Raw genomic sequence first — 18,808 nt, forward strand, 5'->3', positions numbered from 1 at the left:
CCCCTCTCTCTCTCTCTCCACCCTTTCTCCCAATCTCTAGTCCTCACTTCGTCCCGAATTCGGGACTTATTCTAGTCCCCGCTGTTTCAATTCCATGGGTATTGATGCAGTCCACCACCGCATCTTCCCTCACTTTCCCAAATTTCTCAGCTCTTCCATCGTTGTACCAGTACCTGCCCGCCTGTGAGATCTTCACCCACCCTCCCGTTCCTTCGACTTCCCACCACCTCGCACCACCTCTCACTACCATCTTTACCCAACTGTAGCCGCCGACGATCAACCGATCCTGCACGAAGTGATATCACCCTGGTTGGGCCAGCGGTACCTGTTCGGACCCTGAAGCCCTTACGCCCAGTGTTTATCCTCCTCCTGTGATCACCAACATCATCACTTACTTATTGCCCCGTGGCCGATGATCGCCGGCCATTCCCCTCCCATCCCCATACTTCCAATATTCTCCGCCGTCTCCGTTCGCCTCGTCACTGTGGGGAACACCCGGCCATTCTCCAGCATCATTTATCGCTAACTAAGTGATTCGCCGATGGGTCCTCCCCGTCACCACCCACTTTCTTCTTCTCCCTCTTCTTCTTCTTTTCTTCTAGCCTCTTCCTCTCCTCTTGTTTTGATCTTCTCCATCCTCGTACTTCTTCTCTCGCCCATTGTCGCTGCAGATACCTCAGCCGACTGGACGGTGAAGCCGTCCAATAACTCGGCAGACCTCTCCTGGATCGGAGACTATAGATACCTGTTGAACAGCTCTCAACTCGTGCCGTCCGCATCCGTGACCTTAGCTCCGCTGACCCAGGCCTTGGTCAATCTCACCGAGTCGGAACTTACAGTAAGCCGTCTCCGCCTCAAGAATGTTGAGATATACGACCATGTGCGTATTCCGGGGACTCCGATGGACTGACCCGACCTAGAATTTCCCCATCACGGGTAGCTTGGTGGACGTAGACGCCACCAACTCTCGGTCTTTAAGTAGCCAGGACATCGCTGTCATCAGCTGCGACGCTTCTGCATATTCCGGCAACTTAGATGCCAGTGACACTGTGAACTACGTCCTCAACGCGCAGCAGAAGGCAGCCGCGGTAATCCTGTACAGTGCATCTGCAACTCACTGCACGTATTCACCTTCCATCTCATCCGTCAGCCAGTACGACAACGTTTTTACTGTGTTGAACCCGGCCGGGTCCAAGCAGCTTTCTACACAGCTTACTTCCCTCGAGGACGGCTCATCTACCATCTATCCTAAGTCCACCAACATGTCGTTCATAGCTTCGAACACGAACAACCAGGTCGGGTCGACCGGCGACAGCCCGAACACTGGTATGTGTCTGAGTTCCTTGACTCATGCTCGTGACTGACACCTGTGAATAGCGATGATCATTTTGTACACGATCACCGGTATTATCACGGCGCTCTTTCTTGCCATTATCATTACCGGAGCAGTCCGCGCCCATCGCCACCCTGAGCGCTATGGGCCACGGCATACGGCGGGGCGACCGCGACAGAGTCGAGCAAGAGGCATAGCACGAGCCATGCTTGACACGATCCCGATCGTCAAATTCGGGGACAACAACGACCAAGGCGGCAAGACCGATGCAGCCAAGGGGGATGTCGAGATGGCTATGGGACCCGAGGCGCAGTCTCGTGAGACTCTAGAGGAGACAGGTGAGACGACGACCATGCCTGCGACTACGAACACAACGGATGAGGTCTCTGCTCCGGTATCGCCTCATTCTCAGGAGATGCCGGTGGCTGCGCCGCATTCCACGGACGAGCCACGCAGCACTGCCCCCGATGCGGGATCGACCACGGATTACCCGAACTTTGCCTGCCCAATCTGCACGGACGACTTCGTTAAGGGCCAAGATCTGCGCGTGCTTCCGTGCAACCATCAATTCCACCCGGAGTGTATTGATCCCTGGTTGGTGAACGTGTCGGGCACCTGCCCGCTTTGGTATGTTCTCTGAACACCTCGAACATGACTGTGCGACCGAACTAACGAATGCTTTAGTCGTATCGATCTCAACCCCGCTCAGCCCGACGGTGAAGAAGGGCCAGACACGGGTGATAGCCACGCGGAAACAGCTCCCGAGGCGGCCAGTTCCACGCCGGCAGCGCCCGAGGGCAACAGCCACCAGCACCGCCACCGTCGACTGAGCAGTTATCTCCACAACACGCTGAACGCCCGCCGTATGCGCGATGCCAGTGTCGAGGAGCGTCTCGCAGCGCTGCGTAGCGTCCGGGAAGAGGCGACTCGCCAGGACTCGTCCTCTGACCCAACCGAAGAGAGTGATGAGCACCGCCGCCGAGGAAGCGGTCTGACGCGACGGCTGCGCGAGCGTTTCCGCGTGCGCACTCGGGCGCATGAGACTGAGCCGACACCAGAAGAACCGGTCACACCCGCTTCTGCCACTAGCTAACGATCTACATACACGATTTTCTCGGTCTGTACATGTTACATGTTTTTCTTTTTTCATTCGAGCACCGCGCGCAGACGAAGCATTTTTTTTGTTTTCCAATTTCACTTTCATTTACGCCATTCATGTGATGCTATACTGTGAATTCAGTCACAGATAGATGCACAGGACATTGGCGACGAACGATGATAACGACAACTGACAACGCCAAAGATAATGACGATCATGGGATGCTGTTACATAGCCCGGCCTGGCTGCTACCGGCTTTCTCTCTATTCTTCATCTTCTGCAAATACTTGTTCTCTTATGCGTTACCATGCTTGGATGGTTGTTACATGGTCAAGGGCAATAAACGGCGTTTGAGAAGGGCTTCACCTGTTTGGGTTATTGGGATTATTGATTCTGGGCTGTACATAGGACTATACTCCTTTATCGAAGATGGGAGATTGAATCTCACTGTGGACGATGTCGTGGAGGATGATACGTAGGTGTGGATCATCGTATCAGGTAGAGACTGCCTCAGTATAAGTACTAGGTACTCATAGCAACGAACAATAGCGTATATACGGATTCCTTGATGCTAATGGCTAGAAGAGGAAACTCGATGCGGAGGCGGCCTCACCCGACACTACTTCTTTGAGTACTTTGTGGAGGACGTTAATCAAAGCGAGTCAGTTTCCTCCCCTCATACACAAACCACCCCCTCACTTGATTAACCCCCCCCCCCCCCCCCCCCCCCCCCCCCCCCCCTCCCCCTCCAAAAGTCTTCAGCACCTGTTCCCAAGTTTACCCCAAAGCCCCGAGGGGATAATATCGTTAAGTCTCGGATATTTGGAGAAAAATTGCCCCTGACCGGGCCCCGCATCCTCCCCCCCTAAGTTCCGTCCTCCAGATCCCGGGCCCGTCCGTCCAACCTTGCAAGTTGCACCCCATGGCACCGTGATCCTTCCAAGTATCGAGCTTAAGCCACCCGCCCCTAATCCCGGAGAATGGAAAAAAGGAAATCGAAAAAAGAATTACCTAACCTAACCTTGAACTTTGGTTGCTGTCAAGGAGACAAAAAAAAAAACGTGAGGGGGAGGAGGAGGAATGATGCCCGCAAATTACGTACACAACCGTTTTTCCAACGAGAGCTGCTTTTCGGATTCCGGGATCCGGCGAGGCTAGGTTTTTGAACCCCATGGGGTAGAGAGGGGAAATAAACAACTTCTCAGATTTTGCTACTTTCTTCTTCGAAGGTTAGTGGTGGGTTTTGCTTCTTGTTACTCGTTCTTGTAAGTATTTTACTATTATCTGTGAATTCAAGAATTGAAAAACTGAATGATTTGGGCAATTAGGTTCTTTTTATCGTGTGTATAAACAATACAAGTGTTTTGGCTGGGTTGGACTCCCCAGCAAGGGAATTCTATGTTGGGTCGAGCTTGGGTTGAGAACGGTACTGTTCTGAGTGGTAAGGATACAAACAGGGAGGTGTTTCCTTAGATTGAACTTTGGAAGGTCCCTTAAGCTGAGTTGAGCGAGGCTTGCAATGGGACTGAACAAATTGTTCGGGCTTCAAGTTGAGCTGCGGGCGATCTTGAGCTCTGAGTCTCGAGACAATATATCTTGATTTTATCTTATTTATTGTAGAGGCTGGTCGTGTAATGTCGTCAATCTTTTTCTCGAGGTTGATGCTGATGACCTAATTTTGTGACTTCAATTCACCCTCCCATTAAATCTTCTCATTCTTCAATCGGCGATCGAGCTTAGTATAAAAATAAACCACTACGTGCCCCCCCTTCTCCAACGGGGCGAAGAGAAAAATCACGCAGGGCTAGAACAACCTTCCCGTAAGTGGGGTAAAAAGAGGATGACACATCGGGGTTTCGAGGCCGTGGTGATTGGGCGGGGCACCACTGCGTGTGTCGGTTGGAGTCGGCCACGCTGGTGGCTGTTCTCTTTGCCCCCAGTCTTGGTCCGGATGAATGATTGACAGTCAGGGGAATGAGACTTGAGGGAAGAAGATTTACTGAAGGAAAGAATGCAGTGGGCAATTTCAATGGGATATAGGCAGCAAGAATGTTGCGGCTGGGGTGGATGAAAGCGGAGGTTTCAGGTTCACCTGCAGCGATCAGTTCTTGTTGATGGTTGTCATATGATTGAGGGGTGCTGAAGAGCCACCACAGGGGGCAATTGGAATGAACATGATTCGGGTTGTGTTTGCTCCGGTTGGACTTGTAACAGAAGGACTGAGTACCACAGAGTACTGGAATCGGAATTGAATTTGTAGACCAAGTAACATGGAAGATCAATGACAGTCAGTCGGAAGGCAAGATAACAAACACATGTGCATGTCGTCATCTATCCTCGGCTGAGCCTCTCCCCTTCACCATCCTATCCCATGCTCTCCGACAGCTTTGATGTTTAAATATCGGCGACTGGCCGGTCCCCCCACCCCTGCTCTGTGTCCAGCTTACTCCGATTGAAGTAATTATTCGTGTGTTTGTTTATGGGCAAATCATCCACATCGGGATTTATCTGTTTCGGTCCAGTCGAATTGCTTGCCGGTGAACGCAAGCAGCAACCAACCAGTCAGGAAACTTAAGGTGGTGTGACCGGTTTGGCCATTCTCTAACATACTTCAAAGCTCTCATGGCACCCTCTTCTTCTTCCTCTCCATCCACTTCTTCCTCCTCCATCATCCCCACCTCCACTTCCTCTTTCCCACCCCCGTCAGCTTCCTCCATCCTTTCCACTGCTACCTCCCGTCTCGCCTCCCTATCTTCACACATCATGGGCTCCTCAAGCCCTAACGTCTTCTCTACGGCCAACGTGCCCGCCGCCCCGGAGGATCCTCTCTTCGGTCTCGCTCAGGCCTTCCGCCAAGATCCCTCCGACAAGAAGGTCGATCTCGTTATCGGCGCCTATCGCGATAACAACGCCAAACCGTGGATTTTGCCCGTTGTGAAGAAGGTAAGGTTTTTTTTTTCCCTTCTGGGAGCTTGATCACGGCTAACGAAATCCAGGCCGACGAGCTTGTTCGCAACGACACCAACCTCAACCATGAATACCTCCCCATCAAGGGATTGGCCGATTACACCAGCGCGGCGCAGAAGCTCATGATCGGCGCCGACAGCCCCGCCATCCGCGAGAACCGAGTTTGTCTACCCCTTGGGAGTACACGGTACAACCAGCATCCCGTACTAATGATAATCAACCCATCAGGTCTGCACATTCCAAACCATCTCCGGCACAGGCGCCGTCCACCTGGGCGCGCTCTTCCTCGCCAAGTTCCATCCCGCGAAGCCCTCCATCTACCTCTCCAACCCTACCTGGGCCAACCACCACCAGATCTTCACGAATGTCGGCCTCTCCCTGGCCAACTACCCCTACTTCTCCGCCAAGACCAAGGGCCTGGACTTCGACGGCATGCTGGGCGCGCTGCGATCCGCGCCCGCCGGCTCCGTCATCCTCCTGCACGCCTGCGCGCACAACCCCACGGGCGTCGACCTCACCCAGGACCAGTGGAAGGAGGTCGCCGTCGTGATGCGCGACCGCCACCACTTCCCCTTCTTCGACTGCGCCTACCAGGGCTTCGCCTCGGGCGACCTCCGCCGCGACGCCTGGGCGGTGAGCTACTTCATCGAGCAAGGGTTCGAGCTGTGCATCGCGCAGTCCTTCGCCAAGAACTTTGGCCTGTACGGCCAGCGCACGGGGGCCTTCCACTTCGTGTCCGCGCCTGGCGCCGAGGCCGCGGCCAACAACAGCAACATCGCCTCCCAGCTGGCCATCCTCCAGCGGTCGGAGATCTCCAACCCCCCGGCGTACGGCGCGCGCATCGCGAGCCGGGTGCTGAACGACGAGACGCTGTTCGCCGAGTGGGAGGAGGACCTGCGGACGATGAGCGGGCGCATCGCGGAGATGCGCAAGGGACTGCGGGAGAGGCTCGAGGCCAAGGGCACGCCAGGCTCGTGGCAGCACATCACGGATCAGATTGGCATGTTCAGCTTCACGGGGTTGTCGGAGAGCCAAGTGAAGATCCTGCGCGAGAAGTGGCATGTTTACATGGTAAGTTTTTCGGGTCAGTTTCGGTGGCTACATACTAACAACGGGACAGACGAAGAACGGCCGCATCTCGATGGCGGGACTGAACACGAATAATCTGGATTACTTTGCCGAGGCGGTGGATAGCGTGGTGCGGGAGACGTCATAAGCGGGTTGTCTTTTTCGTTGAATCATAAACAAAGCATACAGACCATACACACATAAACCATTGAGGGGTTATCATAATGCCAATGCGCAAAGAAGCAAAAGATTAGAATGTGTTGCTGGGATTTACAGTGTACAGTGTACAGTTTGCCTTCCACCCTTGACTTGACGGTAAGTCTAGAAGACCAGATCCCACACCACCAACCACGTACACAGTCCGACGGTGCCCCAAAACACCGCCTGCGCGGTACTCCGCCGCTCGCTCGCGCGCTTGAGCTCCTTGTTTCCTTGCCCGATGTTGGAATGCGTATTGCTCGCGTCCGTAACCAGTTGGCTGATGTATTCCTCCTGCGTGGACAGATGGGCCACGAGGGTCTGTTGGAGGGAGGAGATCTCCAGGAGAGATTTCTCGGCGGTTCTACGACACACACCCACAATCACACACATTAGCTCAGCCTTCCACTCGACAGAACCCACCCCCGAGAAGCTCCGCAAGGGGAACGAAAGGGGAAGGCAACATACCGGACCTTACTCAACGTATCCTCATAATACTTGACCATGGCATCATTCTCCTCCGCAAAGAGCTGCAACTGCTCCGGCGAGAGCTGCGCCTCGATGGCGTGGAGTTCGGTCTCTTCTAACCGCTGGCCCTGCGTTTCCCCGGGCGGCAGCATCCTATCGGCCGCACCTGCACCTTGTCCCGACCCTTGACTCTGCTGCTCTCCCCGCACCCCCTGCTCTCTGGCTAGTTGTTGTAACTGCTGCTGCTGCTGCGACAGATAAAGCACACTCCTCTCCCGTTCCCTAACCCTCTCCAATCTCTTCTCCACCATCCCACGCTGCACCTCCACCACCGCCTCCAACTTCCGCTGCAGGAACCACAGCACCGCCGCGCGGAGCTGCTTCGTGTTCTCCTCGGCCGCCTCCTCGGCCCGTTGCTCCGGGGTCACCGCGCGGGTTTGCAGCTCATCACCGCCAGCCGCCCACCGGCCCAGAATCCCCATGCGACTCCCGTATTTTTTCCGGAGGAGCTGCGCCCGCGTCTCGTGGCGCAGGGTCTCGGCGGAGGCGAGCGTGGAGATGGAGGTGGAGAGTTGGCGGAGGAGGTGGGAGGTTGAGGTGTCGATTTCGGTGCGGTCGGTTTCGGTGAGGTCTTTCGCGGGGTGGGTGGGGAGGGGGACGGTGGGTGAGGCGGTCGAGGGGCTGGTGGGTTTGGGTTTGTTGGTGTTGTGGTTGTGGTTGGTGATGGAGAGGTAGGATGGGCGGATGCGGTGGAGGTAGTGGAGGAGGGAGGTTATGTGGTTGTTCTTTTTGGAGGGGGTTAGTGGCTGTGTTTGTTGCGGACTGGGTTCGAGGGGGGATTTGGGGTAAAGTGAGGGCAAGACGTACGATCCGGTAGGCTTCTTTGAGGAACTCGTCCGCCGTCTCGGTGGAGAGGTGATGATGCCTGTTCGAGAGGCGCGGGGCATTGGGTTTGCTTTTTAGGAGCTCGTGCAGAGTTGGGGTTAGGTCTGTCATTTTGGAGGGTGGTGGAGCATGAGAACGGGAACGGTATGGAGATGGGTGGTGGCGGACTAAACAGAGGGATGGTGGTGGTGGTGATGATGATGTTGACAGCTTGATGGAGGGCGGTGGAACTGGCCGAGGCGGAGGAAAGGGTCCTGTCCCGTGATTGTGTGGATACATTAGTAATGCATTATGCATAGCTTGATGCATAGTGATGCCTCAGGCGGGCAGTGTACGGAGTATTGTTCAAGTTACTTCTCACCTCCGTATAATAGGTCTAGGTCTAGCTCTATGTTGGTGATATGCGAAGCGTCTATCGGCCACAATACTGTTATCTGTCTTCAATGTGATATCTTTCTACCGCCATCTATACTTAGGGAGCATAGGACAAAGCATGGACGATCGAGATGGATGACTTGATGGAAAGGTAACAACCCAGTAGCAAAATGGGTCTGCTATATCTCACTGTCGGAGATATCATTCTCGTTAATTCCATCTCAGAATCCACCATAGAATAAAGAGTCAGCAAGTCAACCAAGAATAGCCCGACAGAATCATTGTCTGAGATCGAACCGCAAAATAAATCCCTCTAAACCTAGACCATCTTGGAAGACAAGTACGCCCCAGCCGATCTATAAAATGCATCTCAATCACCCAGCAACGCTGTACCGTTCCCAGTCTCAACCCCCTACCCATCTGACCAGATTCAGGTTATACAAACACTAAGAAAAAAACCGGCGAGGTCCAACATCTGTACAAAATGGATTACAGCGGACTGGTAGTCTCTGGCTTCCAGGACCAAAAGATCCGATACACCCTCTTCGGAGCGCCGGTCCTCGAGCTCTACAACATGGAAGTTGACTATCCCGACTTCAGCGGCTATATCATCCCCGACAAGCAAATCGAGCGGGCCTGCCAAGCCCTCGAAGATAACGGACTCGAACGCTGCACACATGGCGTCGACTGCCCAACCATGACGGGCCACGAGCAACCGCCCACAGACATAGCTCACTTCCATTACCCCGGGGAGGTCAAGCGAATTGTGGTGAGTGGCGGCCGCGAATCCCGCACCGCAGGTGATTCCACTGACTCGGCATCAGAATCCTCCGCTTCGAGCGACGACGCCTACCAGCCGATGCTGACCGTGCGGATCTACCGCAAGAGCGTGTACATGTGGCAGGCGCGCGACCCGCCGCTGCGCCGGCCCCGCGCCGTGCACGTGGACTACGTGCTGAGCGGCGAGGGCGAGAACCGGCTGCAGGACACCGGGCGCAACGACGTGATCCTGCCCAGCTTCGCCTGCTGGACGGAGACCCTCTTCCTCAACCTCTGCCGCGACCTGATCGGGGGCAGCGTGCTGCAGGAGCTCTGGCAGCGCGAGCTCGAGAAGGTGGCCGTCTCCATGCAGGATAACAACTACCTGGACATCGAGCCGCCGTTCGGCGACCTCCTCTGCAGCATCAAGGAGAACCTCCGCCTGCAACGTGACCCGCTCTCGGTCGAGGCCCGATGTAAGCTTCGGAGGGTCTACGACGAGCTTCGGCGGACCGGGGAGATGCCGAAGACGCAGGGAGCCCTGTACTCGGACCTGGGCCTGGAGCCGCCGCAGCTGGAAGATGGCAGCGAGGACGGCGACGGCGACAGGACTCCTACTGCCCGGCCGTCCTATGGTTCGGATGAAGGATCTGGGGAAACGCTGGAGACTGAAAGTCAATCCAGCGATGGCAGTGAGATCGAGACGCCTACCGGGTCATCAGACAGCGGAGGCGGGTCCAACGAAGGCAGTTCTGAGGCCAGCTCTAGTGAGGCCGTTTCTAGCAACGCCGGTTCTAGCAAGGCTGGTTCTAGCAACGCCGGTTCTAACAAGGCTGGCTCTACCGAGGGCGGCTCAAGTCAATCCACCAGCGCTGAGAATGATTGACTTGGTGAGTCTGCTTTCAGTGGCTTCTGCGCCCCAGGCACATTCCTCGTGGACGACCTTTTTCCCGAGGTTATGTTTTCCTAGATCGTTTGTATTGTCAATAATTGACTATTTATGTAACATAAAATTTTCCTGTATTAGCAATTATATGTAACCAAGCCCAAGAATAGCCGCTCTACTCAAGCCGGCCTCTGTATCAGTAGGCGGAAGCTACCCATGTAATGCAAAGATAGCCTCTGTGGAGATCAAGGTGCACCTACCACCGTGGGTGAGAGGATGATTGCCAGAGTCAGTCATAGGCTCCAACTTCACCCAAAGCTCGCAATCACGACTATGCAACCGCGACATGATGGATGGAAGGAATGTAGGCTACTACTAATCATCCTCGAAGGATGTTTGAATGCGGGGCGGTGGTTGTAGGATCCTGAAGGGAGAACGATGACCCACCGTTCACCTTAGCCCGACCCCACTACTGCACAGACAAGAACCAGCGGGACTCACAACTAGGTTCGGCAATTGCTACGTCGCCTAGTCCCTGAAATGTGTACTTTTTTAAAGACAGATGCCATGGCCACCGGCGACCTGACTGGGGGAAAGAAGATTAGACTGCATGTCTTTTGCCCAATGTCGAGGAAAAGAAGTGCCCATACATCAATTTTGTACTTTCGAAGTATATAATGAATGCATAAATAAATATTCCCAACTATATGACTCAAACACATCCAATAAAGCCAGTGCGCGTTTGACTGGCAGACTCACAAACATTTCCTCAATTTAGAAAGTACAAGACCCAAAAAATCAAATCACAAAAGAAACAATTCATTGCCTAGTAGACTCGAGCACACTTCACATAGTCCAACCACCACCTATACACCCAGGCACCTCATGAAATTCCAGCACACCCACAGCCCCTCACAGCCCCAAAATCAACCCTCAAAACTCAGAAAATTCCTCTCGACCCTCGCCTCCGGCCCCGTAAGGATCATCTCCCACCACGACCGGCAGCTCGGGCAGGTCGACACCAGACTCACCCGCAGGGCGCGGTCCATCCACCGCCGGAAGCACTCGGTGTGGAAGTCCACGCTGCACCCGGTGCAGTGCCACTTCAGCGGGCTACCGGGCGCCGGGGGCTCGTGGCAGAGCCCGCAGAAGCCGTCGACCGCCTGGGCGTGGGTGTTGCACCGGACCATGCAGGTGAGGGGGGTGGGATGCGTTGTATAGGACATTTTTAACAGGGTTTGGTGCTTTGGGGTGGTGAAGCTCTCTCTATAGGGTTGAAAGCTGGGGGGGGGGGGGACTAGGGGGGTAAACGGTTGGTGACTTTAGGTGCTTAGTCTACAAGATCGTTGGGGGACTTGTCTGCTGGGTTCTAGTGTGCAGGTTAATTAGGTACGGGAGGTGGAGACGAGGAAGGGTTTTATAGGTAGACTCGTTCTCTTTTGGCACAATGTAAGCCATATGAACTTGGACCTTGCACGTATAAAGAGAGTTAATGTGGGGTTTGAGGGGCTTACAATAGAACAAAGGTAAACGGGAATAGCATTCTTTGTTTGACGGCGGGACTCGTTGCTCAACGGACCTTACAAGGCGTTGGTTGGTGAAGCATCGGCCACGTTCTTTGACAATCGTATCTTTGTGAGGTTGGCACTGAGTTTTCAGCTGAGGCGAGATGTTTCTTCAGCCTGAAAATTCTTGTTGTGTGAGAGGAGTATATTGGCTCTGGATATTGTCGAAGACATAATTCTTATCGTCGGCCTCTACATCTACTACACTTCCTGCTTCATGTCTTTCCATCACTATTGACTGAAGAGCATCCAGAGATATTTGGTAAAAGGAACGATGAAGCAAAGGTCGGGCGCATGTACTTGCAGCAAGATATAGCTTCTCAGTGGAATCCTAGCTCCGCCGAGTCAAGACTGCGTCAACATTGACACTCAAGGATGCCATGCCAATAATAGACACGTAATATAAATAGGGTACTATACACTAAATACAAGTAAATCACCACCCAATCATGCCCAAATCACAGACTACAAACTCCCATATATGCCCCCCGCTATAGAACATGACACAAAAGAAAAACCAAACGAAAGCCACTACCCATCCTGCCTAAAGTCCTTCTGCACGCGGATCCCATGCAACGGCAACAGATCGTCTTCCCCGGACGCCACGCTCGTCCGCCCGCGGATCTTCGTGACCGTCTGGCCGCGATCATGCTTCGGCCGCAGCGACACCTCCATCTTCAGCGGGACGCTGTCGATCTCGGATAGCTCGCCCTCGTCGGGGAGGTGGTAGAACGAATGGCGGACGACGGGGTGGGAGGACGTCGCAGCCTCCCCTCCGCCACCATTGGTTGACAACGGGATATCCCCGGCGGCGAAGCGACTGCCCAGCTGAGTGGCCTCGGACTTGGAGGAGAGGGGGTTGGCGGAGTGGCCGGTGCTCCGGAAGATGGCGGGCATGACGGCTTGGATGCCCATCGTGCGGGCGGCGAGTTGCAGCGCGGGCCGGATGGTCGGCAGGCAGGCGGAGACGATGCCGGCCGACATCTCGATCGCGGTCCAGCCGACGGTCGGGGCCAGGGTGTAGGAGCTGTCGGCGGCGGTGTAGGAGAAGAGGACGCTGAAGCGGTAGGCCGAGGCGAAAACCACGCTGTTTTTGGTTTTTGGTTGTCAGTTGGTGGTGGATTCGACGAATTGAATGTTGACAGTGATGCTGTGGAGTGACTTACAAGAACCCGAGGCCAAATGCTATGGTCAAGGCCACCTTCTCGGACAGGCGGAGCTGCAGCTTCCAGACTTGGGGTAGTGGCAGGAAGAGGATCACCAGGTCGGTGGCGATGGTTGAGGTGGCATTGGCGATCCAGGTGCCGACCTGGGAGATGCAGTGGCCGGGGAGACTCGGATACCAGAGTTTCTGCACGGGGACGCAGATGAAGATGAACAAGAAGGTGATGCAGATGACCCAGCAGATCACAAAGGTGCCGATTATATAGGCCCAGCGTTTGAAGTAGGCAAAGCGGAAGATGCGGTAGTACATCAGCAGAATGCTGAGTTTGGTCCAGACCAGGTTGAAGACGTAGAGGATCTCGGCCACGACCAGAAATTTGGCGATCAGGATGACCTGTCCGGTGGGTAGTTGGTCGGCGTGCACGCCCATGCCTTCGTGGATCATGGCATAGATGAAGCCCACCACGACGAAGTTCCACCCCTAGATGGTGGTGCGGTGTGTCAGCGTGGTTCGATGTGATCTAAGTACACTGCAGAGTAAATATACCATGGAAAAGATAATCATCCAGTCATCCCACCAGAGTTTCTGCTTACGTTCCAGTCGAGAAACGATACGCAGCACAACACACAGAAAGGCAAGCACCGTCACTGAGGTGGTGGTGGCGGTCGCCCACCGCTGTTCGTCCATCGCCATGACCACTTACGCCTGGGAAGAAAATGGCTGGCCGGGGAAAGCGAGGACCTCGAAGAAACCTCAGGTGGGCAGGCGATAAGTATTAATATGGGAGCCGTGCATGGACAAAACCCGTGGTGGGAGACCCACTGCCCGACGCTGCCGACAAACGCTACATTTGGGGATGGGCTCAGGCGAAATTTACTTGGGGGGGGAATCTACGCCGCGTGGTCAACAAGGAACTAGTGTAGCCTCGAACCGAACTATGGGGAGGAAGGAAAAAGCACGGAGAAATCAACAAAACGAACTGCTTCGACTGATGGAGGCATGGAGCTGTCGTTCGCCGCCTGTCAGTGTCAAAAATTTACATGTTCAGGTTCCACTGTCCCAATTAGGGCTGGGACCAGACAGGCCGGCGGCCAAGGCTTGTTAACATTTTATTCAACCTTCGGCCAAGGAGGCGCCGGCTCCAAGTAGTCGAAGCCACTAGAAAGACCCTAACACGAGGTCGCCCCATCCGATGTGTCAATCCTTTAGCAAATTCGGGTTGTTCTACCCACTTGGCACACGTTGGCATGCAGTTCGTTCCTGAACTGTTCCAACTTTCAACCCTCTCCTGACACTAACTCCGTGCTACTCTTCGTAATCTATCTGCGCCCCTACAGTAGTAGCCTAAGATCCATTTTTGACTTCTCGCTTTCCCTGCAGCCCGCTCAGGCACCGTAGCGAGTGACCATCTCACGGATCGCCGCGTTAACCTCCCGCGGATGCGTGGCATTCAGGTAATGGGCCCCTCCCTCCACCATCTGCAATTTAGCCTCCTTACTAGCGGAGAACCGCTGGATCTGTTCTGCGGGGACCGTGGTCTTGAAGGGGAAATCCTCCGTCCCCTGATCCGTACGAATTATAGCACATTAGCCATCTTGACGCTTCTCCCCAACGAAAATTTATCAGATCCGGGAGGGGGGGATCTTCTCACTTGTAGCCAATACACGGGGCACCGCACATCCTTCAGCCGCAGAAGCAGCCCGTCCCGCGTCAACAGGCACATCAAGGCCATGCGCACCTTCTTACGTCCCTCATTCCCTGTATAGACCTGCTTCAGCGTCTGCACCCAGAAGTCGGTCGTCTCGGGCGTTGCCGAGGCCCCGAAGCCGATTCCCGCGACCATCCCGCACCACACATCGTCGACCACAAAATCCGGGGTGGGAGTCTCGCTCGTCCATTTCTCCAGGAATGGGGTCAGCAGGGTGACGGGGTCCCAGCAATCCTTGCTGCGGGAGTCGGCCGATTCGTAGTCCATCGAAGTACCTAAGGGTAGGATGCCAAGGATCTATCAATAGAAAAAAAAAGCAAAGAAAGCACGTGAGGTTAGTCAATACGATCGTTAATTCCGCGCGCGCCCTTCCCCCCCTTCTAGGGGACAATCAGAATGTGAAATAACAAACCCTATCTGGTGCCAACAGGGCCATGCGTGCTACAACCCATCCTCCCTGGCTGGTTCCCAGGGCAAAGGCCCTCTGGATGCCCAATTTTTCCATCACTTGCAGGGCCATGATGGCCGAGTCCCAGTAGGTGAAGTGTTCGGCGGCGGGCGCCAGACAGCGGGTGGCGCCATGGCCAAGCGGCTCGATGGCCAGCAGGTTGGTGGTGCTGGTCAACTCGGCATCTTCGAACTGGGGGCGGTAGAGCGACACCGTCATGCACATCGAGTTGATGAGCACGCAGGTCGGCTTGGAAGGGTCGTAGGCGTTGTTGTTGGACAGGGCATAGCCGACTTCGATGCCACCCATGTGGGGGACCGTGATGGTTTGTTGAGCGGCCATGATTATTAGAAGGATGTTATTGATGGAATGATGCAATCCGTGGAAGGGTGTAGATAAGAATGGGAAAGGTAGGAAAGAATGATGGCAGGAGATTTTGAAAAAGAGTTAATGCGGAGGATTCTTGGTTAATTAATGTCTCCGCCTTGTGTAACCACTTCTTAATTATCCGATATATGAGTTTCTCTTCCCTTGTCTCTGTCTCTCTCAACAAGAATTGCTTGCACACCCCCTTTTGATCCACAACCACGCCAGACAGGTTGCGAATCTGCGACACCAGACGTGGGCGACCAACCATTCTCACAAGCAGAGACAAAAACTAAAATCAATGCGTTGGGAGTGTGTGCGGGCAAAAGGAGAACGAGGGAGGACTGGATGGGGCACCTACGCGGTGATGACAGCCCTGACAAGAACGGGGACCGTCCGACACGGAGTTGCTTCCCCAATCCGGGCGGCTGGCTCCACCACCACTGGGCAGGGCAACGGGTTCCTGACTCGACCAACGCCGAAACTTTCCTCTCATATCGTGGCATCTCCTCGGATTTTTGCTTCTGGTGCAGTTCACAAAATCCGCGGCAACACACGCGTACCGAAACTATTGTTTTGACTTTCTTCGAGGGCATTCGGACGTCTGCCGAGTAGCACAATTTCTGTTGTGGAAGAGGCGTGGGATGGAACGAATCCGAGGACGGCACGAGCTACTGCCGTCCTGATTGGTCGGAACCACGAATAACGTTCTGACCGCGGTTTGGATCCCCTCGTAAGAGGTTTAGAGTTGATCCTTCAGAATCAGCCGGTAATAGTCACAGAGCAATCAATGATTCACCAAGGGTCGGTTATTGTCTCTTTCCGAAAAGGGAAGATGGAGAGAGGCCAAGTCCAACCTCATGACGTGGGAGGGAAGACCGAACCCAAGAGGGAAAGATGGGCATGACCAGACGGGAGCAAAACATGGATCAGCCCCTGTCAGTGTCGGTGAATTAAGCTTATTAAAATTGATTAAAAATCCATGCGACCTCCTGGTCTCCATCGACCACATGGCAAGCAGAAAAGGGTTCCAGGCTTACTGCAACAATGGGACGTGATAAGTATCCTATTACTCCTTCGAAGAGTAATGCAGTGAAAGGCGTCATAATCATCCTTATTCTTGTTTTTCTGACATTAATGGCCGACTTTTGCCCCCGTAGCTCCGAAATTTGCCCGGGTGTCCGGCACGAGAACCAATTCACTGTTGCCGAGGCATTTCAGATTCACAGAGACTCTTACAACACTCCATAATTCCAGATCTCTACACAGCAAGTAAATACAGCTGACATATATCTCCAAGGGCCGAACACCACAAAACAACTATATTGCACGACATGGCATCCTAGAAGCCCGCCTCGGCGCCAGAAGTGGCTACACTCCCACTTACTCAACACGGACAATGCTCGGGAGTTATGCACTGTATGTACAGGATTGCACATGTGGGAGCCATCTGGTTTGCGCTGGTCTGATTGATATGGCGCAACACCCGCCAGTCATACGGCGTCGAACCCACTTCTTCCTTTCCAGAATGGTTTAGCGCTCTCCCTTGCCTTCCGGCTCCGATAAATGATTCCTTCATCTCTCTTCCTGCATACATACGCATTCCCGACTATCAGTAGGGCTAACGAAGAGCTAACTGTCAAAATCAGGGGTAGCGGGAACTTCGTGGCTCACGAGGCATCGTGCTCCTACGAGCTACTCTAATCCGCTCTCTTCGGTGGTTCCACCCCCGTATGGCCTGTGGGCTCTTTTATGCAGAGCATTGGTCTTAGGAAGTTCTTGAGACTTGGGAAAACCAAAACCATAGGGGGTTTGCGTTGTTGCAACCAGCAACGGAGCATGACGTCTCTCTCTCAGAACAGCCATACAGTTTCGCCGTCCGGTTGAGGTTTAAACTCTACCAAGAGAACCCGTGGTGATCACATATATGCGCTGGTAATATTATGCTAAACATCTGGACTCCATGAAGTAAGGATATCCCTCGAATGAACATAACCGGTCTGCGGGTATCTGGTGCACGAGTCAACGAACCCCATATGCTGCGTGCGCATTATCGATCGAATAACATCAACGCATGAGCGACGCCATTTCTCGCTAGAATGGTATTCGCATAAGCGCAGAATGGCATGTCAATTTTGTATCAAAATCGAGATCTAGGAAGAAAAAAAAAGGCACGATGAGAAACGGCAGAGAGACATTTATACACTATCCAGGAACTATAGACTTTCAAACACTGCATTCCACTGTATCAGGCGCTGTGACGGTTCGCGCGCCAGACACTCTTTCCACCAAACGCCCCTAGTCTGAGAGGCCTAGTCTGATGAATGCCTCGAGTCTTCATCTAATAGTCAGCAATACGCGACATCCATGGCTCTGCTCATAGCCCTCAACTATCCAAGCCATCTTACAGTGCACAGCTTTATTCAGTCCTCAACCATATCTCGCAAGTTAACAGCCTTCCGAACAGCCAATCTGCACTTCACGGTCTTATACATTGAAACAGACCCATTGCTCCAACAATAAAAACGTCATCGTCATCATCGTTACCATCTTCATCTTCATCTTCACCCACTCTGCTCTCCAACATTGAACACCAACTTACACCCGAACCATCTTCTCCTACCGCAAAGCATGCTACCCCGGAATCACCCCGGGCAAACACCTGTCCCCCAACCACACAGGATGCCGGACAATGGTTCCCTCAGCCAACAGCCGCGTTGCCCTCTCTAGCCACGCCTGCGCGAAATCTCTGAATCGCCATGGTGTCAACCGCAGTTGCGCTGCCATAGATGAGGATGTGTTGTGGTGGTGAGGTTAGTTTGTCGTGAGAAAATGGAGAAAAGGATGGAGGGGGAGCCAGCTGCAGGTTCTGATACAGTGATTGACTGATGGTGATCAAGATGACTCCCAGAGTGGCCGCATCCTGAAAGCTGAGAGAACGAGACAAAACAGTGTCCTCCCCGGGAGTTATCGCCGCTGTATTTCTGATTATGTTCTTGCCAAACGACTTTCCCCATCATAAGAAGCCACGCGTAAGCGCTGGCCTCGATCTTGCTGAATCATTGCAGAGAACCTTTCTCATAGTCGACAATCTTGGAATTACCCTGCTTCTAACCGCGACTTTCTTACTGACGACTGTTCTTGGTGAAGCCAAAGAGCGTTACACCTGGCGATCAACATTCACCATCACGCTACTCGTTGTGTCAGAGAATCTTGTGGGTAATATTTGTGGTTTGGGAGCGATGAGTGGCAGGGAGCACGGGAACTCGAGAGCCTGAATTCCCCTGGCGGTTTTTCCAGAATCGGGTGTGGATTGCGATACTCCTGTGAATCATTCACAGTACACTCCCCTGTTTCTCTCAATGAAAAAGCACGGTACTAAGGATCAAATCTTTTGGGGATCTTCAAAAATGCGGTCTTCCCTGGGATGATCTGGTTCGTGACTATGTTCGAACTTCCGCAGCGGTTTGAGATGATCAACCAACTCTCCTCCTTTCATGCCGCCATCCGTTTCATTC

The 18,808-nt window shown here is 53.7% G+C and overlaps 8 protein-coding genes across 8 annotated transcripts; 4 read left to right on the forward strand and 4 right to left on the reverse strand.

Annotated features, from left to right (window-relative positions):
* Nucleotides 1-541: 541 nt before the first annotated feature.
* BO82DRAFT_274967 (RING-H2 finger protein) lies at nucleotides 542-2,426 on the forward strand (the record flags this gene model as incomplete). The annotated part of the gene is made up of 4 exons (XM_025631101.1): nucleotides 542-838; nucleotides 921-1,326; nucleotides 1,378-1,960; nucleotides 2,018-2,426. 4 exons carry the CDS (start codon nucleotides 542-544, stop codon nucleotides 2,424-2,426), a joined length of 1,695 nt encoding a protein of 564 aa, XP_025495400.1.
* A 91-nt stretch (nucleotides 2,427-2,517) lies between these two features.
* On the forward strand, nucleotides 2,518-2,961 carry BO82DRAFT_181533 (uncharacterized protein). Its single transcript, XM_025630432.1, has one exon. It carries the CDS (start codon nucleotides 2,609-2,611, stop codon nucleotides 2,909-2,911), a length of 303 nt encoding a protein of 100 aa, XP_025495401.1. The 5' UTR covers nucleotides 2,518-2,608; the 3' UTR covers nucleotides 2,912-2,961.
* A 2,234-nt stretch (nucleotides 2,962-5,195) lies between these two features.
* Nucleotides 5,196-6,615, forward strand: BO82DRAFT_275010 (aspartate aminotransferase; the record flags this gene model as incomplete). Its single annotated transcript, XM_025631103.1, has 4 exons — nucleotides 5,196-5,375; nucleotides 5,429-5,560; nucleotides 5,628-6,470; nucleotides 6,520-6,615. 4 exons carry the CDS (start codon nucleotides 5,196-5,198, stop codon nucleotides 6,613-6,615), a joined length of 1,251 nt encoding a protein of 416 aa, XP_025495402.1.
* Nucleotides 6,616-6,700: 85 nt separating this feature from the next.
* On the reverse strand, nucleotides 6,701-8,200 carry BO82DRAFT_302353 (putative SNARE protein (Ufe1)). Its single transcript, XM_025632119.1, has 3 exons — nucleotides 8,001-8,200; nucleotides 7,089-7,918; nucleotides 6,701-7,029 (listed from the first exon to the last, which is right to left on the reverse strand). Exons 1-3 carry the CDS (start codon nucleotides 8,127-8,129, stop codon nucleotides 6,789-6,791), a joined length of 1,200 nt encoding a protein of 399 aa, XP_025495403.1. The 5' UTR covers nucleotides 8,130-8,200; the 3' UTR covers nucleotides 6,701-6,788.
* Nucleotides 8,201-8,877: 677 nt separating this feature from the next.
* On the forward strand, nucleotides 8,878-10,038 carry BO82DRAFT_429258 (uncharacterized protein; the record flags this gene model as incomplete). The annotated part of the gene is made up of 1 exon (XM_025640513.1): nucleotides 8,878-10,038. The coding sequence occupies one exon, from the start codon at nucleotides 8,878-8,880 to the stop codon at nucleotides 10,036-10,038; it is 1,161 nt and encodes a 386-aa protein (XP_025495404.1).
* A 926-nt stretch (nucleotides 10,039-10,964) lies between these two features.
* Nucleotides 10,965-11,264, reverse strand: BO82DRAFT_398640 (uncharacterized protein; the record flags this gene model as incomplete). The annotated part of the gene is made up of 1 exon (XM_025639040.1): nucleotides 10,965-11,264. One exon carries the CDS (start codon nucleotides 11,262-11,264, stop codon nucleotides 10,965-10,967), a length of 300 nt encoding a protein of 99 aa, XP_025495405.1.
* An 865-nt stretch (nucleotides 11,265-12,129) lies between these two features.
* On the reverse strand, nucleotides 12,130-13,455 carry BO82DRAFT_327605 (uncharacterized protein; the record flags this gene model as incomplete). Its single annotated transcript, XM_025632972.1, has 3 exons — nucleotides 12,130-12,690; nucleotides 12,770-13,248; nucleotides 13,315-13,455. 3 exons carry the CDS (start codon nucleotides 13,453-13,455, stop codon nucleotides 12,135-12,137), a joined length of 1,176 nt encoding a protein of 391 aa, XP_025495406.1. The 3' UTR covers nucleotides 12,130-12,134.
* A 583-nt stretch (nucleotides 13,456-14,038) lies between these two features.
* Nucleotides 14,039-15,646, reverse strand: BO82DRAFT_327610 (alpha/beta fold hydrolase). Its single transcript, XM_025632973.1, has 3 exons — nucleotides 14,889-15,646; nucleotides 14,420-14,773; nucleotides 14,039-14,330 (listed from the first exon to the last, which is right to left on the reverse strand). The coding sequence occupies exons 1-3, from the start codon at nucleotides 15,264-15,266 to the stop codon at nucleotides 14,154-14,156; spliced, it is 909 nt and encodes a 302-aa protein (XP_025495407.1). The 5' UTR covers nucleotides 15,267-15,646; the 3' UTR covers nucleotides 14,039-14,153.
* Nucleotides 15,647-18,808: the final 3,162 nt, after the last annotated feature.

Source organism: Aspergillus uvarum, assembly GCF_003184745.1.
Source record: "Aspergillus uvarum CBS 121591 unplaced genomic scaffold BO82scaffold_7, whole genome shotgun sequence".
NCBI classification, from domain to species: Eukaryota; Fungi; Ascomycota; class Eurotiomycetes; order Eurotiales; family Aspergillaceae; genus Aspergillus; species Aspergillus uvarum.